At 47.9% G+C, this 22,309-nt stretch overlaps 1 protein-coding gene across 1 annotated transcript in view; it reads left to right on the forward strand.

Annotated features, from left to right (window-relative positions):
- Positions 1-2,237: 2,237 nt before the first annotated feature.
- CHAT (choline O-acetyltransferase) overlaps positions 2,238-22,309 on the forward strand; it is a 30,858-nt gene continuing 10,786 nt past the window's right edge. The window contains exons 1-12 of the mRNA XM_026851995.1: positions 2,238-2,343; positions 2,381-2,423; positions 4,469-4,660; positions 6,811-6,929; positions 8,388-8,441; positions 11,144-11,324; positions 12,232-12,409; positions 16,872-17,041; positions 19,083-19,183; positions 19,313-19,441; positions 20,589-20,711; positions 22,150-22,291. Coding sequence (XP_026707796.1) covers positions 2,382-2,423; positions 4,469-4,660; positions 6,811-6,929; positions 8,388-8,441; positions 11,144-11,324; positions 12,232-12,409; positions 16,872-17,041; positions 19,083-19,183; positions 19,313-19,441; positions 20,589-20,711; positions 22,150-22,291 — 1,431 coding nt within the window. The 5' untranslated portion in view covers positions 2,238-2,343; position 2,381. The remainder of the gene's footprint in view (positions 2,344-2,380; positions 2,424-4,468; positions 4,661-6,810; positions 6,930-8,387; positions 8,442-11,143; positions 11,325-12,231; positions 12,410-16,871; positions 17,042-19,082; positions 19,184-19,312; positions 19,442-20,588; positions 20,712-22,149; positions 22,292-22,309) is intronic.

The following is a 22,309-nucleotide window of genomic DNA, read 5'->3' on the forward strand; positions in this document are numbered from 1 at the left end:
GTTCCGCGCTGCCGCCCGCCCCCCCGGAGCGCCCGCCTGAGCTCAGCCCCTCTCCGCTGACGCGGAGATCCGCGCCCTGTGGTGCGGATTGGAGCCGCGGGGAAGGCCCCGGCTCCGCGCCTGCCGGGACGCGCGGCCACAGGCACCTCACCCTCGCCCTCCACTTAAGCCAGCTGTAAATAAAAACAGCTAGGATATTTTTTTTTTTTTTCTAATCACTTTGACAATGCCCCTCACAGCCATCCGCCTGAGCAACTTTGAAGTCATCTTAAATTTCTGCAGGATTTTCGCTTGTGGCAGTTTCCTTGTCTGTTATTAAGCCGATACAGGGTTGGGCGTGATGCTAAGCTGCCAGCGCTCTAACCCGAGACAAAGCCTCAGTTCCTCCCTGTCACAGAGGAAAGTACAGTTCAGGCTGCCACCCCCAAACTCTTTGTCACCCCGATTTTATGGATGGGTGTGTCTGTTATTAGTAGCATTTCCCACAGACAGAGAGCTGGTATGGACTTGCAGCCAGTGTGACTCCACGTTGCAGTTTGACAAAAAAAACCCCCCCAAAACATAAGGAAAGAAAGAAAGAATGAAAGTCCCAGTGAGGAGAATACCGACAGGATTTTTCCTTTAGCAGAAGACAGTTTCAGGGGCTCTGAAGACAAAATGGCTGTTCTGTATGTGAGCACAAGTGGGGAGCTGGGACCAGCCCATAAACAACTGGGCAAGCCCAAGAGCTGCGGAATGTGTCTGTGATTTGAAGTGCCCTGACCTGCGCTGGGGGGAATCGGCCGCAGAGCTGAGGGGTGAGACCTGTGCAGCGCAGCGCCTCGACGGGCCTCTCCGTGAGGGAAATCCTCTCTCACCTGGGTTGAAATGGTGAGCAGATGACAGATCAACATGAGTTTGCTGTCTGGCTCGTTGCAGGGCCCCAGGGGCTTCCCTCGACCTTATACAACCTACTTCACAGCGCATGGCCCCGCTGGCAGGACGGGGAGGGGACGGGATCAACGCAGGGTGACCACGGACACACGGCAGAGCCGTGCTGGGGCTCAGGGCTGGAACAGGCAAGCCAGGTCCTCGGGAGAGAGCTAAGGCACAGCCACCCCTGCGCAGTGCGAGCCAAACCTCTTCACTCTCATACACTGTGGGTTGTTATCCAAAGGGCTTTTAAAAGCTGTTGTAGAGATAATTCCAGTGCCCTGGATGGATAGTCTCGAGGGTTTCAGAAAGGAAATGTGACATCTTTTCAACTTAGCCAATACATGTTGTCTTTTGTATTTCGCTTACACACAGTGCAAAGTAATTAAAAAAAAAAAAAAAAAACCAAACCAAAAAAACACAAGAAAACTGTGATGTGTCAAGACCTGGCTGGACACACAGAACTTACTGTGCTGCAGTTGTGCCACTGTCGTTGAAGGACAGCCGCTTGGTGTGAGCGCTGTTACACCGTATCTGTGCCATATAGCTTATTCTTGGGCAGAAAAGGAATAAGAAGCATCTTTGGATGTGGAAACCAGGATAAGCGCAACGCCAGAGAGATGCAAGCAGAAATGCTTGCTCTGTCATAGGTGATTTCTGTGACTCCTGACAGGTTAAAGCATCTCCCTGGGTGGCGTGTGCTGTTTGGGAGGACTGCCGTGGGAAAGGGTTCAAACGCAGCGTCTGCCACCCCTCCCAGTCCTCCCACAGCCAGGCTGGGCAGCTCGCGGCGGCCCCCAGCCCAGAGCTGTGCCCACAGCACTGGAGCCCTGCCAGCCTCTCGCCTGCAGGGCAGAGGCACGTCTCCATCGAGTTTGAAGAACGCGGTGCTTTCATATAAAATGGTAAAGGGAGGACGCACAAGATCCTTAGACAGAAAACTGCAACCTTACTATTGCCTGTGTGCACGTAAGTACATCGAAGTCACCTCTTTCCTCCGGCTAACGTCGCAGCAACACAAGGTGTGCGGATCAGGGCACAGTGCTTTGGGATGGGAATTACTGACGAAATAAACCATGCTGGGAAGGGACCATTTATGTGCATCACATAGTTCTGGATAAAGGAATTTATAGCAAAATGAGACAAACAGAACGTCAGAGCAATCTCCACAGGGCTCAGCTCAGCTGCTTTTTGAACATTGTACTTCTATTTCTCGTCAGTTTTGCATTCTGAAGCCTCTATGTATGCTTGCGCAGGGAATACTCCCCATGTACGTTTTGGTTATAAATAACGGGGGCTGACTGGACTTTAAATCTTTTCTATTTGCAGAACTGAGGCGTGAGGCTCCGTAAGTGCCCCCGAGTGGCTTCAATTTCTGTCCTTAACGAAAGATAACAAAAGAAATGCAGGAACGCCTGTCCTAGAAAAAAAAAAAACACAACCAAAAAAAACCCCAAACCAAAAACAACATGCAGAAGAAAGAGAAAGATCCATGCCGTAAACATGAGACGGTAAGTGACTGTTTCCAGGAAAACAAAAAGAAAAAACCGTTGAAGATAGATGACTTAACAGCTTTTAGCGCTGTAAATTAATATTATAATTGTAAATCAAGCTCTGTTCCCAAGCTGATTTCTTCATTTCAGGGAACACTAGTTATCCTGCAGCAGTTTTTAATCAGGAACTTTGATCTAACATTAGTGCTTCTCATAGATAAAGACTCTTCCTCCCAACATCTGTGAATAATCCCAGTAAGTGAAATACTACTACACAACAGCAGACGCATTACTACAGAGTCAGAGATGGCATATAGTTATTTCTTAATAGTACAGAACTGTCAAACTATCACACATGATTCATTTTCAAGCTGGTTTAAAAGATGCCGGATGCGGATGCCTGGAAGTAATCCAGCCCTTGGGTTTAAAGCTTTTTGCCTAAGCAGAGTCATGAGCTGCACAGCAACCTTACCCAGAGAGGGGCAAAGACAGGTGCCAGAAAGAAATACTGTTTGGCACATCTATTTCCAATGACAGAAGAGATACGCCCTGACTGAACATAGCCTGAAACTGTAGAATTACGGTGCTTTCATTTCTGAGACCCAGGGCGCGTTACGGGCTAAGCTGGGTTTGCATTTCCGTTACTAACAGGTCATCCTCTGGCACTTTTTATGGGTATCTGAAATCTGTAGCTTCCCCGTAGGGAAACCGAACGCAGCACAGACTTTTCTGTGGGTGTCGAAAGGCAGAGCTGGTATTTGGGCTCGGAGGACACCCGTTCCCTGCCTCCAGCTGAGAGCATTTCCACCCGTCCCTCCCTCCCTCCGTCCCTGCCAGAGGAGTTTGCCGCCAGCCTTGCCCCGAGCAGCAGGTGGGACGAGGGGACTGCAGAATCCCTTCAGCCAAAACCACGCTGAGGTCCTGGGAAAGTGAGCATCTCTTCCATGGAGAGCTAGTAAAAACATCTGAACTTTACCCACTTTAGGAGACGGGCGAAAATCAAAACAGACAAATAAACCCCCCAGAAGTTTATGGTCCACGCTAACCACTAGCGGGCAAGCACAGCTGAATTCGATGGCTGTTCCTCACGTGGGAGACACATCCACCTCCCCGGGGAACACGCTTGGAGCATCACAGCCTCCTGCAATTTCCCAGCCTCTCATGGATTACCTCCTGGCTTGGGTTTTCCCGCTGCCCCCATAATTCCTCTGGCTTTTGAATGACTAATTACGCCTCACTTGGTTAATTCTGCATTAAAAAACAAAGGAAGCTTAGTTGCATGGAGAGCGTGAGACTGTTTTCTTCCCAGGTACTGTCGGTTTCCTGCTCCAAACAGGATAAGGATAAAGCAAGTATAAACAGAAATGTTTTGCCAAAGCCTTCTAGGCGGGTTCCAGACAGGCCCATGGCAGAGGTTTGGAGAGTAGAACACATGTTTATTGAGGATCGTATGTGGCCAGTGCTAACGAACAGGTAGACCTGCAGGTTTTCTATTTTCCCAGTTTTATAACCAGTCACGTTACCAGTCAGGCAAGTACTAACCCATGGTTTTGCTGATCACAAGCTGAGAGCACTGCTTTACTCATAAAACACCTTCTCCTAAAGCATCACTTGATTATGCTTTAATGTATTTGAAGACTCCCTAGAGTCCCGCTCAGACGATGTGCTTACATCATGCCTATTCGCCTGCTTGCTGTAGGATCTCTAAAATTTTGACCGAGGAATATTCTGTTTTCCTCTAGTTTCCCGACCCATTCATTTGAAATCCTCATTGCCCAAAGGCCTGCAAGTAGAGCTGCCTACTAGAGGCACCACTGCTGCAGTACGGCATACGACTGCGTGTGCTGTGTCCTGAAGGCCGGGTACTTGAAGACCGGATGAAAGTCCTCCGAAGTCACACAATTAACGTTTGCAGTAATCGGGCATCTCAACTGCTAACGCAGAGGAAATGGATTTAAGGAGGGAAACAATATATTCCTCAGCAACAGAAGAAAAAAAAAAAAAGAGGACAGTTGGGAACAGACCGAATTATTTGCTAATATATTTTTTTCTTTTATGATTAGGCAGTGCCAAAACTTCCAGTCCCGCCACTGCAGCAGACCTTACGCATGTACCTACAGTGCATGAAACACTTGGTTCCGGAGGAGCAGTTTAGAAAGACCAAGGGCATTGTGGAGCAGTTTGGAGTTGCAGGAGGTCTGGGGGAATCTCTGCAGCAAATCCTCGAGGAAAGGAGGGAGAAGACAGCGAACTGGGTAAGCAAATGCAGATGAGAAAAATAATTGCTGCGTTGCACGATGCTCATTTACAAACTCTTTGTGATATTCTATGGGCGATCACTGCTTTCCTTCAGTGGGTCAGTGCAAACAGGGGTCATGTCAGATTTACCAAAGGGAACGGGTGTTTCAGACGTTGTTAGGCTAGAATCTTCAAAATGTCAAAATCCGTGTCATCATTATGTGCTCAAATCAGCGGGTTTTTGACACAAATGAGGGAATTCACACATCTCAGGTGCACGCACCCAGGTGTCTGTATGGAACATCTTCCTTTCCCTTTAATAACAGGATTGAGGTTTTGTTAAAATGAAAAACGCTTTCTGATAAGGCTATACAAAGTTCCTTGTATGTGCTTCTACCCAAAGCTCTGATCCAGTCAAATTATTCTGGAATGGAATACTTTAGGATAGGAATTACTCTTTTTACATTAAATTATTATTTGCCGTTCGTTGTCACCCCATTCCAGTGCAGTTATCCTGAAGTATTTTCTCTGCATATGCACACACATGTATACACGCATCTATCTATCACATAGAGCATGCTGAAACCTCAGCCTTTAAAAAAAAAGTCCAGCTTTCTGCTTCCCGAGACAGGAAAATTAAATAAGTTGTAGATAAAATAGATTTTACCGTTCCACAGAGTCACAGTTCATCCTGCCTGCATCAACCACGTTAGAACACGGCAGCTGAAGGCTAGGAAGGCTGATGTTATTGCAGTCCTTCCATCCCAGCAAGGACGAGAGGCACCGAATGGTTTCACAGATTCAGGGGAAGCGTGCGGGCTTGCTGCTGACGTCAGGGAAGCGTGCTTCTCCCTTAATTTTTTCGGTTGTGACCCACAAGAATATCAAATTGTTGTTACAGTCAGGAAGAAAAACCCTACAGTACTGGCAGGGCTGTTATCTGAAAAGCAGAGCTTGATGTCTGAGCTGCTTGTTGCCACAGTCTGAGGGTCCCACTGAACGCCACCCAGTCTCGTTTTGTTATCCTGATTGTAGAACTTCATGGGTTTGGTGGCTAAATCGCCCATCGCGTAAAAAGTGTTCCTGGTCACAGAGAGCGTTCCAGGAGAACTTAACCTCTCGGAGCATGGAAATTACAGAGGAAGGATGCCTGAGCGTTTTCTGGAATGACTCGACTTTAAGGACTGGTTATTACATTTAAATACCTGATTCTTAAGCTACACTAGAAATGTTTTTATTTGGAATTTAACTCGCCAGGAGTGTGGCTCTAGCCTGTTCTCCTGAAGGCTCCAGAGACTGGGGGGGAAGCATCTGTTCTAACAGCAATGAAATATCTCAGAGGAAAACTTTTTCAACTGATGCGTGCATTCGTAATTTTTTTTTTTTTTTGCATAATTTCGTCGTTGTTTATAGTTAGTATATGCAAAGCATGCCAGCTAAATTCTGAAAGACCATTCCATCTTTTTATGAAAGCCTCCATTTTTCCAAATAACGATGCTTCAAACTCAGACATAAAGGAATGCAGTTACCATACATCTGTATTTTCGATAAAAATGGTTAAAAATGTAACGTGTCTGTCTGTCTGGGTCAGGCACCAGTACCCTGCATTTGTGCCAGTGGACACAGAGGGGTTTCTCTAGGGGCCCTACCCACGTGCCAGCACCTGCAGGACCAAACCATTAAGCTCAGGAAATTGTCTTCCCGCTCTGTCTTGCTGCCGGACAGTATCTGATGGCAAAGGACAGAGCATCTTGGCATCACCGGCAGGTATTTGAACCCCCGTAAGGAAAAACCCTCACTAGTAAAATTCTGCCCATCTCCCAGATACATCTCAGTCACTACTCAGGAGTCAGCAGCTAGCGTGCTGTACTCAAACAATTATTTGTGGTAGAGAGAAGCAAACAGCAAAATACCCGAACCACCACAACACGGGGCTTGTTTACTTTTTGATGGAACACACTGTAAATTGCCGTTGATTGGAAGGTGGGATTCTGGAGCGGTGGCTGATTCCCGCTGAGCCGAGGTGGCGGAGCCCGGGCTGAGAACGCTGGGCAGCCCCGGTAATCAGAGCCCCGGCCCGATGCCAGGAGCCCAGACCCTCCTCTCACCCCAGCCTGCCTTCCCCCGTGCTCTCCGTGGCTCTAAGGGTCGTGTCCCCCTCCCGCAGGTGTTCAGCTACTGGCTGGATGACATGTACCTCAACAACCGCCTGCCTCTTCCAGTCAACTCCAGCCCAGCAATTATCTTTGCTCGTCAGAATTTCAAGGATGTAAATGACCAGCTGAGGTAATGTACTACGGCTTTGCAGCTTTCGCTAAATGAAAGGATATTTTAAACTTATTGCTTTTGCAAAAGAACAATCAACTTTCATTAAAAAATAAGGGCAGCAACCATTAAATGCTTTCCTACCAGGCCTGCTGACTGAGGGCGGTGTTTCTGGGGTTACTCATACTGATACTCAGAAATGAAAGTGTCATTACTGTTATACTGATTGCAACAAAAAAAAAAAAATTGCCATGGGAATTATCATTTTTTAAAGGAATAATTTGTGAAGCTTTTCATCGCATAATTCAAGCGAACCATTTTTGCGATGGAAAAAAAAAAAAAAAAAGAAATACCGATTTCTGACACGTTGTTTAAAGGAAAACAGTCTTTACCGTGTGACTCAGAGCCACCCCGCAAACTGAAAAGGCCACGCTGGCATTAAATTGTCCCTCTCAGGTGCCCAGAAGGGCACCAGAAACACAGGGGATCCAAGAATAACCGTTCAGAAATCATTCCTCCCCAAAAACGCGGCTTCCTTCGGGCTCACCCTTCCCAGCCCTGACCCGACCCTTCTCCTTGGAGCTGTTGGGGGCGATCACAGTCCTGGAGACGTGCAGAGGTAAGCGAGCAGCCAAGCACGGCAGATACCTCTCCAGACACCCTTAAAACAGGATTCCATTCTTCAGCCTTTGCCAAAACATTTTCTCCTTTTAAAACAGTAAACCAGATCAAATCTGCCTTCATCTAGTGCAATTTCCCTCTTTGCCTTTAGCGCTCTCTAGCCGCTCATTACCGAGCGTGTGAATTTATGCCGTTATAAACCAGCCAGAACCCTGGAGCCGGTACGTGTTATTTTAACGTTTTGCGTAGACAGCCGATGTATCTTTTACTTCACTTTAAACATAATTATAAATGCCTCTATTCATTACTGTCTAAGTTTATTGTGCACACGCAGCTTTCGAAAAACCTCCACTTTGCCCGTGCTTTAACAAGGAGATATTTTTCTCAGAGCCTCCCGTTCACACGGTGCGAATGGGCAGTGTCAGGAAATAATATACCTGTCCACCGCCGTGCAGAAAAAAAAATATCTGCTTAGGACAGGAAGTACTCTGATAAATTGGACAGCTTATGAGTATTGATATCGGAACCCTTGTTAAGGATTCTATTAAATATTCAGCCTCTGCTCCCATTCTCTAAATAAATGCTTTCAGGCTTCCTCCTGTGGGAGGCTGTTTAACCATCTGAAGGGACCATCTCTGGGATTTCATATTTCTCGTGACAGGAATTAGTTTAGGTGTTGGGATGAATCAGTTTAGGGGTTGGGGGGGGGCGGGCAGGGGCTCTTCTTGCCAAGCCAGAAGACTCCCTCTCCTCAGGCTGTGCCATCGGTCATTCAGAGTCTCCTCTGTCTCTCAGAAACAACAGCCCAGCGTTGCCAAATGTCAGGAGGCTGATGTCACTTCTGTCTGCTACTTGCAGGTTTGCCGCCAGTCTCATTTCAGCAGTGCAAGACTATAAAGCTTTACTGGACACGTAAGTAGCCTGGCAGGAGAGCTGCTGCCTGAGCATCCGCGGGGCTTCTGGTCCAGGGGTGCTGTCCCGTGCCCGACGCCAGGCTGCTTGGCACCTCTCCACCGCTTGGACGGGGCTGGGGCTCCAGCATGTTTCGGGGCAAGTGCTTCAGCAATTTTTTTTACGCACTTTCTGCTTTGTTACTGCAATCCAGCGGGTTGGAGAAGGATCCTCTTTGATGTCCGGTAGTCCTAAGTGTGCAGGGCAGCCCCAAGGACACGGGCGATGTGTCTGACGGGGTTTTGGGGACCCCCAGCAGGAGGCCCGTGCTCCCCAGACCCGCAGAGCAGCAGCTGTGGTCGTGCAGCCTCACACCCTCCCTGGCTCCAGCCCCTGCCAGGGTGCTGCACCCCCCACCCCGTGGGCTGCACCCTGCGTTTGGAGCATCAGCTCCCCTGCCTGCCGCCCCCCACAACAGAAATAACACACCCCGCCGGGTGAAGGAAGCCTCACCCCCGACAGCCCTGGTTCAGTAGCTACTAAAAATAAGAAGTTACATGAGCCGTTGTCACTCTTGGCCTACGAACACAGGGGAAATCCATGCTGCTTCCTACCGGGCAGCTCATAACAGCGTTTTACGCACAGCACTTCTTAACCTTCCCCAGTATGTTCCAAGTGCTGAAATCGCTGCTCCCCGAAAGATAGAAACGGCGGAGAGCCAAGCCGCAGGGACACACCAGCCCGTGGCAGGGAAGGGGTCGCTGCCGTATGGAAATCCAGGAGCCCCGTGGGACACGCTTTGACCAAGGCTCGTTTGGACGAGGAAGGCAAAGTCCGTGTTCGAAAAACAAAGTCCCGATCAGCCACGAATTAGATAAGGAGGAAGAGGCTGTTTGATTTTTCATTTCAAAAGTCTGACAGCCGCTCGGAAAGTGCAGAAGAGTTCCCGATTTAAGGACGCGTGCTCTTGTCCAAGACAGGCCACGCAACGGCATACGCCAGCCCTGGCGTGCTGTGGCGTCCCCCTGCGTACCAGCGGGGTGGGGTTGGTGCATCTTTGCGGGACAGGACCCGAGAGAAAGAAACCACACCGCCCTAACAAAGGCTGATTTAAATTCTGGTTGCTCCGACCTCGCTAGTCTAGATCCAGAGACCCCTCTGATCGGATCTGCTTGCCTTAAATCAGTAACCATTTAACTCCTCACTGCTGGCCTCGTATTGTCATTAACGTTTGCTTGTCACCCCTCCTGTCAGTGCTGAGGACACCGTAGCTGTAACACGCTCAGCGCCTTGTTGCTCCCGGGGGGTGTAACTGCTCCTCTCGGGTCCCCCCAGCGCAGATGCACAGTGCTCCAGCCCAAACCCAGGCAGTTAGGTTTAACGGTACGGTTTTCCATTCCGCTCCATTTTCATTCCATGCAGTGCCCAGGACTAAATATTTCAAACCAAGCCTGACTCACTCACATAAAGAGAGTTACAAGATCTAACACCGACCTAATTCAGTGCAAGATTTTCTGGCGCCGTCAGAGTTCAGAGCCCCTTTCTTAACTGCTGCAGTTGCAGATCGTCTTGTCTAAATCTATGATGCTATTCCACGATTTCTGCTCACGGAATATTTTAATCATCATCATCATAATATTATGCCACGCTATTTTTGATCTCATCCATCAAAAATCTATCCATCACCATAGATGCTCTCTAAAACTGTTAAATATAAGCAGATCTCTGCATTATGCAAAATGAGGGAGGAGGAGAACCTGTTCTGCTCAGGAGGAACAAAAAAACCCGAAGCACCTGTACAAGGAAATAAGTGATACAGAGAGTTTGAGAGCCAGGAAGTGAAGTGAATATCCCTGGTTTAGAACTGCAGCAGTTCTAAAGAGACAGTTAAACAAGACAAACTATGTAAAACAGCCCCCCCCCCCGTCAGCTGCGTGACCGTAACCCTCCGCGCGTGCTGCCTTGCCCCTGCCCCTCTCTGGCAGCTGGGAGCTTGCTCTTCTCTTGCTGAGGGGAAACCTTTGCACCCCCAGATCTGCTCCCTCCTGCGGCCTCTGAACTTTCAGCCGCGGTGCCAGTGGGATATTTTGCAATCTATAGTCATAATTATGATTTTTTTTTTTTTTCCTGACTGCTGAAGAAGCCTATAGGAGGTGTCGTTTCCACGTGCCTTCTGATAAAAATAGGCTTTCAGCACGTATTCCCCGTAGGTCTAAGTGAGGATTAGCACATGAGAGGCTCTGTGGAGAACAGAAGTGCCCCCTGCCTTGCCCCGGCCACTCCTGTTCATCAGGCAAGGCCCCCTCGCACGCTCTCCACTACAGGGCCGCCGGGATTTGCAGCGAGTTTCGTCAATCATTTTTTCTCAAGGTTTTTTCCCAGCTCTTTGGCTGACTCCTGTCCTGGGAAGGGTCTGGGGTCCCCTCTAGACAGGCTTCCCACTCACGCTGCAGAGACCTGCTATTCCTTCCATTCCCACTGATAACGCAGTTGCTTAATGAATATGCATGAAGCTGCCAGGAATGATGTATTTAACTGTAGTATGGGAATTCATTTATTTCCTTTATACCGTAATCTCGTTTTATTATTCAATTTGTGTTATACCTGATCTAATTGTAACAGAACAAAGGACAGATTAGATTTCTTTTCCTTTCTGTCTCTCTCTCTGTCTCTCTCTCTCTCTCCTCTCTTCCTCTGTCTTTGTTTTTCTCCTCTCTCTCCAGCCATGCTTTACCTGTTGATTTTGCTCATGGACAGCTGTCCGGTCACCCCCTCTGTATGAAGCAGTACTATGGACTCTTTTCTTCCTATCGTCTTCCAGGACACACCAAAGATACCCTCGTGGCCCAGAAAAGCAGCGTAATGCCAGAACCAGAGCACATTATTGTTGCTTGTAACAATCAGGTAAATGAGTGTTCTTCTTTTATACCTTTCTATATTTCTTACTTTGCTTAAATTCACTCAAGAAAAGCCTAATATAATCGCTGTTCAAAAACACGGTTAGCGTGCTGGGTATGAGCTCACATCTTACCAGGCTTTCACTGTCAATATTTCCAAAAGATGCTTCTGCAGCGTTTTTGTCCTTAGCCCACATCATGTTCCAAGTGCAGTGATGCAGAAAGGAGGAATGTGGCAGAATTCGTTTGCTTTCTCATTCAAACAAAAATGTTTATTAAACAGAGATGAAACCACAGAGAGGGAAAAAAACAAAAAAAGGTCTGATGAGAGTGCATTTGCTGGAAATGCTCTTCTCTTGACAGTCAAGTGTTGGCACACAACGCGTGGCATGTGTGTCACCATCCCATGTCGGGGGCCACACGGTGCCTGAGGAGATGAGCACAGGTGTGGGCTGGGCACAGTAACTTCCAGCCCAGCTCGGGTATTCCTGGCCCTGGAGCTGTGCCCGCAGGCCCCTTGGAATGAAGGGGTCGGTCCCAGAGGTCCCTTTTCCAGGAATTCTGTTCTTCACCTCAGCGGGAAGTTCTCTGGATTCTCTAGGTTAATTTTAAACAAATAAGACCATGGAAATTGCTTACATACTTCCTGATTTTGTCTCTTCATGGGGTTTTTTATTCTTATTCAAATCGCGTACGTTTTATTTGAGCCCAACACACACCGTAAGTCCCCTGTAGCAGCGGGGGTGAAAGCACGGGAGGGCTGAGCCCCGCGGTTTGTGCCCCGTTGTGTGGGGGCTCCGCAGGCAGGACTCCTGCATCCCGGCACCCGGCCAGGCGAAAGCAAAACCTTGGACCGGTAAGGAGGGTCCAGCCCCGCTGTGACTGTTCGTCTGACTTCTGTCATTTTTTTGCAGTTTTTTGTTTTGGATGTTGTCATTAATTTCCGTCGTCTCAGTGAGGGAGATCTTTTCACTCAGTTACGAAAGATAGCCAAAATGGCAGAGAGCGAAGAGGAACTGCTGCCTCCCATTGGCCTGCTGACAACAGACGGAAGGACAGAGTGGGCAGAGGCCAGGACGATCCTTATGAAAGGTTAGCAGCAGCCATCCCAGCTTTCTCCATCATCTTCCTCCTCTTCCTCCTCACCACCATTGCCTTTCTTTGCTGGGCGTGAACGTTACAGCAAATATAGGACTGAACGTGCAACTCCACTGCTGAGTTTTTCTAGCAGGAGGAAAGCCAATCCCTGTAAGTGTTGAGGTGCGTTTCCAGGGAAGCAGCAGATACGGTTTGACCCTTTGGCTTTGTACATTTGAGTGTTACGTCATGTAAATAGCGCTCACTCCATTCTCTGTTTTTCATCACATAAATTACGTTACGTCAGATTTTGTGATTTGTCTCTTTCTTCGCATCCATTGCGTACCAGTAGGGATGAGGTATCCTCTCAGCTTTTGGCAACTATTATTGTTCATCTCATCTAACGAAAGCACTGACAAGTTAAACACCTATTGAATCTAGATGTGTGCTCTCTCTGGTCAGTGGAGAAAATAGAGGCTGATTCGTCCAAGTTTTGAGTAAGTATCTAGGAGAGGTGACACCATGTTGTCTGGGGATAGTTCTCTCTCTCCTCCCACCACAGGCAGCATTTAGCTCTCTTGGATCCTGAACTCAAATGCCTGACTTTGGAACAGATGAAAATAAAGGGTGGGATTAGTCATCTCTAACACCTTAGATATTTAGTGATGTAAACACCCTCTTTTTGACATTTTAGATGACTTAGGTACTAATTTTTCCCTCCTGAAAAAAAACGTTAACTCCTCTCTTTATCCTCAGTTCGGCCATGCTCCAGAAAATATTTCTGTTCTACCAATGTCGTGGAACGTAGGAGAGTTGCCAATAGTCTCAAAATACGTTTACCATCCCAGGAAAGATCCTCACTTTTGTTATTCAAATTTACCTGTGCTTACAATAACTTTATAAACACACACACACACGCACAGAATCCTGGCCATTATTACAGCGTTATTACATGGTACCAGTCTCACCTTCAGGCTTTCCCCTCCCCTCCCCGCCTTTTCTTTTTAAAGCAGGGGGAAGAAAAAAAAAAAATCCTTATTTTAATGAAAACGGAGATAAACACCTAATCATTTATTTTCGTGCTACGCTTTTAAGTAAAATAGTGAATACCTTGAAACCTGCAGCAAAATAATCTTTGTAAACCTACATCATCCAAAGAACGAAAGATAAATCAACAAAAACCGGCAGAACCATCTCGATAGTGTTTTTTGATTGCCCGGCATTTGCCAAAATACCGATTTTAATGAGGAGGCGAATCAGCTCAGTTATGCAGCTGAAAAAAACAGCTGCTGCATTAGCAAATAGGACAGCACTGTGAGGTCAGCCGCCTCTAACCTGGGCAGGATTGTCCTGTAGCGCCCGTGTTAGCACACCTCCTCCCTGAGGTGTGATCCACTGCCGTTACACGTACTGCAGACCATGAACAGCCCTCCCTTCTCTCCTGCCTGCGGTGAAATGTTCATGCAACGGTAACTAACAGAGGAAGAGAGAAGCCTCTGTGGAGCAGCGTGAGGTGGAAGGAGCCGCTCCACGGTTGTTCTGTGCTGGGCAGGGAGAGACGCTTGGGGACAGAGGGGACAAAGCTCTGCAGAGGTTATGAAGGAAACACACACATGGGCCTGCATTGACCTGCAAGGAGAGGGTGGGTCTTCTAGGTGAGAAAATTCCATCATTGTAATATATATTATTACAGATATGTAATAATATATATTATTATATAAATATAATAACATAACTGTAATAAATAAATTATAATAAACCCAGCCGTCACTGACTTACAAACTCAGTATTTTAACTGCGTTCAGGCTGCAAAACTCCCTCCCCTAAGTCCAGTGAGTTAATTCCTGCTCCACAGGAGCTGCTCCCCCATCCATCCTGTATCTGAATTTGGTTCAGAACTGTCTTCTAAAACCAAAAAACCCAACTCGACAAAAGCAGGCTGGCCGATTCAACACAGTTGTGTGCAGTTAGGAAGGAAGAAGGACAAGAAATGTCCTGCAGGGCTTTAGGCTTGTTCTCACACTTTTCCCCTGTTTCAGCTCTTTCTGGAAATACTTTCCATCCCAAGTCATGGTTCATGAGTTCTTGTGCAGTTCATCACCCGCTTTACATGATAATTTTTTCGGTGTTTGATCAGCTCTCTGGACGTGTCTGTTTCTTTCCGTAAGGGCATCATTCCTCTGCTTCTCTGTCTCTAGCTGAGCTTAATTTTATTCCCTCTAACACCTAGACTCCAGCTACCCTGAAGCCATATGTCAGAATAAGGGCTTCATACCTGTCAGAGATGTGTGGGCAGCAGCCACAATGAAATATCTCGAAGCCTCTCAGACAACGTAAAGCAGAACGCTGAGCAAGCTGCGAGCAGTTTGTAAATCACTACCCAAGCAGTTTTGCTTTGAAGGGGCCTGTCCACAAATACCAGCAGCTGCTGTATTCGGAGCAACTTCCACTCGCGAGGATCTTTCCAACCTCTGCACTGATACACCCAGACCATCACTGGAATAAACACCCCAATTCCAGCCCTGCAAGTGCCAGACACGAGCTCTACCGCCAAGTGGACAGGGATGTGTCTTCTCCCTTACAAAGCCTCTGAGGACGGTTCACAGGCACGCTGGCGTGCGACGTGTCGCGGGGTGGCACGGATGGCTGGCAGCAAGGTCAACGACCTACCTGCGTGCTCCGCCGGTCGCAATCTCCCCGCTCAAGCCCTTGTAGGAGCTGGCGGCGCCTTCCCTCGGACTCTGCCTCTGTGGGCCAGGGAGGGCGACGCGCTGTGCCCTGCCCCGGTCCCACGCAGCCTGACAGGAGCCAGACTGGCCACCCCTGGCCCTCGGGCCACGGCTGCCAACGCTCCCTCGCAGGAGCCGACAGGCAGCAGCAGCCAGCACCTGCCCCAACCTGCACGAGGTCGCAGCTCCCCCTCGTCCTTCCCAGCCACCCCCATCACTTGTCTCTCCTTCTCCCAGCACCTTTTCTGTTTCGCGCGTATTTGCAGTCTTTTCTACTACACAGCATCCGGAGAACGAACCTGGATGATAACAAGCATCTGATGGGTTCTTTTTTTTTTTTTGCTATCTCCTCACTACCCTGTGTTACTCATTTTGAGAAAGCACATTTTTTTTCTTCTCTTGAGAAATGCTGTTCTTTCAGAGGATCGAGCTGCTTTTCACATTTGCAAACATTAAAACCACGCACATTTTGAAACGGGTCTGTATTTCAAAAGCGAATCAGAATTGTTTCATTTTAAATATTTTTTTTTCCATTCTTTCAGCTAAAAATCATCTCCTGAATTGGGCACAGGTTTGTTGAATTGAGCACAGACTTGCGAGAAGATTTGATCGATCTGAATTCATATATTTAGTTAAGAACGTTCTGAAAGGAAAAAAACATTTCCACCAAAATCTAACAGTACCAGCAGATGAGAGCCGATCTGTTAAGAATGGAAGGAATTTTAAGTTGATTTTTGAAAGCCCTTTTTCCTTTGATCTTGTTAACGATCATTTAACAGCAATTAATGATGTTGTAAGCTTTTGAATGAAACAAGTTCTTGTTACAGCTTCCACACTTTTATCTTTTCAATTAAGAGCTGCATTAAGTGCTCACTATTAAATATTTCCTATGCCCCAAACTGGGCCCTCAGAAGCAAACAGACCTTTACCTTCACAATATTTCTGAGTTAAAGAAACTGAGACAAAACCCCGCATAAATACACTATAGAGGAGGAGGAAAGCACTGAGGACAAGGTAGAAGCAAGAGTGACAGGATAGGGAAAAGAAACAGAGACAGAAAGCCAGAAAAATCACATTTTATTCAACAGTACCCTGCTGATGGAGGGGAGTTGGAATGTTTTTGGCAGTACCGTGATCACAACCTCACCCACCGACGTTCCCTCGCGTGATGCAGGGAACGTGCCCGGCCCAGGGCTTATTTCTGTGCAGTACGAGAAATGTCCAGGGTCAGGAGGGAGGAGAGGATTTTAACAGAACAAACCCAACACGGGCCCTGCTGTTCCCTGTCCAGAAAAGGGTTTGAATGGGAGCAGAGCACAGGAGCAGCGCGGGCCCTGCGGTTCCAGAGCAGGACGCTGCGGCCGTAGCGTGAGCTCTGAGATTCTCTATTTTGCCCTGTCGTCTCTGTAACTGTTATACAGAAAATCAGTAAGCACTGCTGGCTTTAAGAGGAAAATAGATTTATTTTGTAACGTGATTACTTCAGGAAATGAAAGGCGGAAAAAAGAAGGTGATGCTATTGAATCCCGTGAAAGATAACGCAGAGATACCGCAAAAGTTAACACAGGAACGGCCGCCCTGGCGCAAGGCTGCCTGGCACCGGGACGTTCTGCTGCCGAGGGCTCTCGGACACCAGCTCACCGCGGAGCCAGGGACAGGTGTTCGGTGCTCTCCAGGGCAGCAAGGTTCCCCAGCCGGTCCTGCCCCACGGGTACGAGGATGTGAACATCTCACTCTTTCATCCCCAGACTCTACCAACCGCGACTCCCTCGACATGATGGAGCGGAGCGTGTGCCTGGTGTGCCTGGACGGCCCCGGCGGGGCGGAACCCAGCGACACCACCATGGCTTTGCAGCTGCTGCACGGCGGGGGCTGCCGCAGCAACGGGGCCAACCGCTGGTACGACAAACCCATGCAGGTAAAACCCAACGGTGCTCTGACACCACCGGCACGTGGCGGGGAGCTTCGATCGAATCAAGGGGCAGGAGGAGGGGAAGGTGGTGGCAGGAGCTGCCAAGGCCGGCCGGGGGGAGCAGCCCTGGTCCTTGCGGGGCAGGGGAAGGACATCTACTGCCTTGCTGGTCGGGGCAGGGGGCTTCTCCACCTTCCCTGAAGTTCCCCTTTGCGCCTGGGGAGGTGGACAGAGGGACACACAGACAGGCAGACGTCCGATAAAAAAGCCAACCCCCACGGCACGCGTTTGATTCCGCTCTCTCAAATGAAATAAAAGCACTGGGCCAGCATCCCAGAACAGAGAGGAAAAGCACAACAGCTTTCTCTGGTTTCTCTTCTCACGCATTTTCCTCATGTTCTAGAAATACTACTGCTTATAATTTAGCATGTGTTTAAGTCAGTATTAAGTTCTGACTTAACAGACTGTTTCCTCATTTAACGGCATCTTTCCGGAGGCATCCCCGGATGTATTGATTTCTCCAGCCCTTTTTCCCCAATCGGATTTTGATTGTCATATTTGTTGCACTGTTATTTTCACATTTTGCAGCAGACCCAGGGTGAAGCAATGTTTTAATCTCCAACTGTCAACAATGTTGACACCTCATGAAAAATTTAAAAAAAAAAAACAAAACCCAAACCAAACCGTGATACATTGCTTGCACAACACTTGTTGCTCTTGCCTGGTCTAGGGACAGCAAAATGAAAAAAAAAAAAGCACTAAACTAATCTCGCTTGCACTGAGTTGCCCCAGTGCAAATGCATTTCAGTCGTCGTTCCTGATTTATGCCACTGCAAATGACATTATTAGCAGACTTCAGTGCTGCGTTTTTAAAGAGCAAATCATTTGTCTTTAGTTAGAATCCTCTGTTATTTGCAGGGTCACCAGTTGAGATGTTTCAAGCAGATGAAAATAAACAAGATTTTCTTCTTGTTCACTATCAGAAGGTAGCAGAAAGTGAATAAATTTGCATAGCATATGGGAGAGCTTCATCTCTCCAGATATATTTGGGCCAGGAAGTAGTTCAAAGGCAGAGAGAAATTCTTAGGGGAAAAAAGAACCAATTTTCTTTCATGCAAACACAGGTTATTTAGTAAGCTGTTCTCACAGCAGGACTCGTGCTTTCTCTCCATATTCCCCTTCAACTTTGCAGGAAGGCGTCAGAAAACATCCGGGTAAACTTTCTGTATCACACTTACTTTGTGAAAACCTCATGGGAATGAGGGAGGCAAGATGGGTACGTGTGATATAAACCCAGAGAGTGAGCTGAGCCAAGGACACTGCAAAAGAGGTGGGGGGAAAAGTCCAGAAAAAGGACAGAAAACATGCGAGAAGTTGCATCTTGGTCCTGGACGTCAGCTTTTTTTTTTTTTTCTTTGAGATGCAGAAGTAACCAACTGCATGGGGGTATCATAGAAGTAGTGTCACAGCTTAAGTGTCTCCAGTGACACCATGTATATGCCGTGGAATCAGGAGTGGAGACAAGAGGGAAATAAACACCACAAATAAAAGGTAAAGGGGAAGCAGGACGGTAAACCAAGCTATGAGAAAGCTATCAAATAAGGATGAGCTTGCTCATTTGAGACAGTATTTGTAGTAAAGCGTGATCCCAAGAGACTTTCCAGGTAAGAAGTTGCGTTGCCCCCAGACGTGGAAGAACCCCCCTGGCCTGTCTTCCCAGTGACAGGTTCGCTCTGCCGCAAAGCAGATGGTAAATCCCATTTCTGGACTCTGATGGGAAATGCTAAAATTTACGTTCTCACGGGACTCAGTCCAAAATAGATAGCAGCATGAAAGGGATCCAATGCAACACCGCTCACAGGACGATGGAGTCTCTGACGATAGATCTGTAAGCCACTCGCTGATCCGTAAGCCGAGGACTTTCCTGATGGGAGCAATAAGGAAACTGCAGGAGATGACATCTCCTGTGGGGTCGCCATCGCAGGTAACTTACCCACAACAGGATTCATTCACCATGTGTCTTGTGCTTGTTCCTTTCCTTGCTCAGTTTGTGGTGGGAAGAGATGGAGTCTGCGGAGCGGTGTGTGAACACTCCCCTTTCGACGGCGTCGTGCTGGTGCAGTGCACTGAGCGCCTGCTGGAGCACACGTGAGTGCCCTCGGCCCGGCCGAGGCCCCTACAGCTCCTGCAAACCCGCCGTTTGCCTGCTAGAAAAGCAGTGTTTGACAGCTGGATCCTTCCCGTGACCTGAACGGCTTTTCTCTCGCGTACTAACAGGAAAGAAAGCTCCAAGAAATTAGTCCGAGCTGATTCCGTGAGCGAGCTTCCTGCTCCCCGAAGACTAAGATGGAAATGTTCCCCCGAAATTCAGGCACACTTGGCATCAGCAGCAGAAAAACTCGAAAGGTAGAACAGATGCCTCTTTTTTTCCCCCGACAACAACCGCGAGCTGGGACCTCCCCGGCACACTGTGTGCAGGGATGGGTTTCCCCCTGGGGTGCTCTCCCTCCCTCCTGCTCATCCCCGCGGGTTGGACGTGCCCAGCAGCTCTTTGCCTGGTGGCACCCTCGGGCTGGAGCTACTCCGCTGCATCCAGGAATTGCATCACGTTGTTTTCCTTCCTTGTAAACATTGTGAAAGCCAAAGACCAATGGAAAAACGGTCGAGTCCTATTTGCACGGGATGCAAACAGTGCAGGTCCTCTGTGCTTGCGGATGGACTTTAGGGGTTTGACCCGAGTAAAGCTGAAGCCAGGGCAATGGGGATACATTTATGGGACAGCAGAATACAACTGGTTTGAATAAACAATTTGAATTCAGGACTGTAATTTGTTTGCATCCCTACTGCTCCTACAAAGGTTAGTTCTTTTGACTGTGTTTCCAGACTGTAAAGGATTTGCATGATCTTTGAGGGTGGGGGTGGCAACAGGAGATCTTCTTTTTCAAATTATTTCATCTCAACACTCAGGGCTGCGATCTCTCTGTAGAGAATTAACACATTGTCTGCACGATCCACTGTAAGTGTGTAAGCAGGAACATAGGACTGCATGAGATGAGACCTCAGAGTGGCTAGAAGCATGCATGAGAGCAGGAAAACATTCAGGATGCAGAGTAATTCCTTTTTGTTTTTAAATCAAGGTAGTGGTCCTCTAAATTTGAACTTGCAAGGAGCTTACAGCCTTCACCAGGCTTTAAATTCACCCATTCCTCACACTAGTAAATCTCAAAATTTCACGAGAACAAAGGAGGCCCTGGTTTAGGTTTAGGAAATACTAGGTTAAAAAAAAAAAAAAAAAGCGCTTTACACAGATGAACAGAATGACCCGAGTGCGCAGCTTGTGTTAAGACTACAAACCACAAGCCCAGTCTGGAACCTGTATGAATAGAAGTTGCTGACGGGGAGAAAGTTCCCAAAGGCCGGGGCTCTGGGAGGAACAGGAGCCCGCTCACCTCCGAGGGGAAAAGCGATCTCTGGGTTTTATCCGCAAATGGAACGTGAGATTCTTGCATCTCCCCCCACACACACCCAGTAACTGTCTCTGCTTGTTTTCCAGGATAGTGGAAAATCTGGACTTTATCGCCTACAAGTTTGAGAGCTACGGGAAGGAGTTTATTAAGAAACAGAAGTTCAGCCCCGATGCCTACATTCAAGTGGCGCTCCAGCTGGCCTTTTACAGGTGAGGGAACGCAGACCACAGGAGCCAGGTGGCACAAGGGGAGATTCACTCTTTGTCTTTTATAGAGAGGGTCCATGTTTTCACTCAACATCCAAACGCCTCCTGCACGAAAAAAGTCTTTAGGCAATATCACGCTAAGTCAGACATGATAGAAATTGCCACCCGGTTCTCAAACACCACACTCCTTCCCTGCACTCCCCCGCTCTCCTCGCTCTACCTCCCCATCCCCGACCCCCCCACCACTCCCAGCCAGTTCCCTGCCCTCAGCTGTCCCTGTGCTGGCACCGACAAGAGGGAAGGGATGTGACAGGCAGCCCCCAACACCCTTGGGCAGCCCCCAGCACCCCCCCTTGGGGCAGCCCCCAGCTCTCCACATCTACAGCCCTTGCACCGCGGGACAAGTCTCCCAGGGACAAGCACTACAGCAGCTCATCAGGCTGGAGTTCCTACACAGCACAGTAACTACTGCGGCTGCCGCCTTCACAGGCAGCCCAAGGTTTGATAATATCCTCGAATTTCCATGGCATTATCAAAGTCAGGAGCTCATTTGTACCTTGCCGGAGCAGCTGATGCTCGGGGCAGAGAGCAGTTGCACGGTTTCCTGCAGAACAGTCTATTACACCCATCATTCTTTATCACGTCAAATTAAATCCCGAAGTGGTCTTCACCTCCACAAAGCCAGAGATGCCGAACGCATTTTGTGTACTCTGAAAACATCTGTTAACCGTGCAGTTTGCATATCCCGTTAACCAAACTCCAACAGCGACCTGGTCCAAGATTTTCATCCGGGTCCCAGCTGTGATATAAATCCCACACCTGCAATAATAAACCGTAGGGGACGGTTGTGTTCCGAGAGCCCTGCCTCACCGGGAGGGCACTGCAGGTCTCCTGAAGCAGGGAACAGTAGCTACACGCCTGGACCCAAATTAAAAAATAGTCTCATTGTTCTGTTTGCTACGTGGGTTTTTATTCTGGCTCACAGTCCCAAGTAGCACCCTTCTCCCCTTCTATTTTTCTGTTTTTCATTCAGACACAGAGTGCATTTTTTTTTTCTTGTTTTAAATAAAACATATTTCAAGCCCGTAAGTAAATGATTAACTACACAATTATTTTATGATGCAGTACAAATAAAACATTCCTTGAGATCTTCCAGTAAATTTTACTTTTACTAGCCTTTTTTTTACACAGCCAGTCATTTTTTTACTCGCAATGCATAACTAAAATGTATACGGCTGTATGCAGCTCCCCATATTACAAAGGGGTGAGCATCCATCTTTTTTAAAGTTTCTTATAGAATTCCATCAACATTAAGATGAATACTATGCAAAAAAAAAAAAAAAATCACGTCTGTAACAATAAAACGTACCAAGCCTATATTTCTTCTAGTCTTTATGACTCCTTGAAAATAATTATTCCTTTTCTTCCTCCCTTCTCTCAGACGCCACAGGAGACTTGTCCCTACCTACGAAAGTGCTTCCATACGCCGATTTGATGAGGGCAGAGTCGACAATATTAGGTCTGCTACCTCGGAAGCATTTGCTTTTGTAAAAGCAATGACTGATGACAAGACAGCTCTATCGGTATGTTGGCCTGGCTGC

Source organism: Athene cunicularia (assembly GCF_003259725.1).
Source record: "Athene cunicularia isolate RWA chromosome 6 unlocalized genomic scaffold, athCun1 chr6_part2, whole genome shotgun sequence".
NCBI lineage: Eukaryota > Metazoa > Chordata > Aves > Strigiformes > Strigidae > Athene > Athene cunicularia.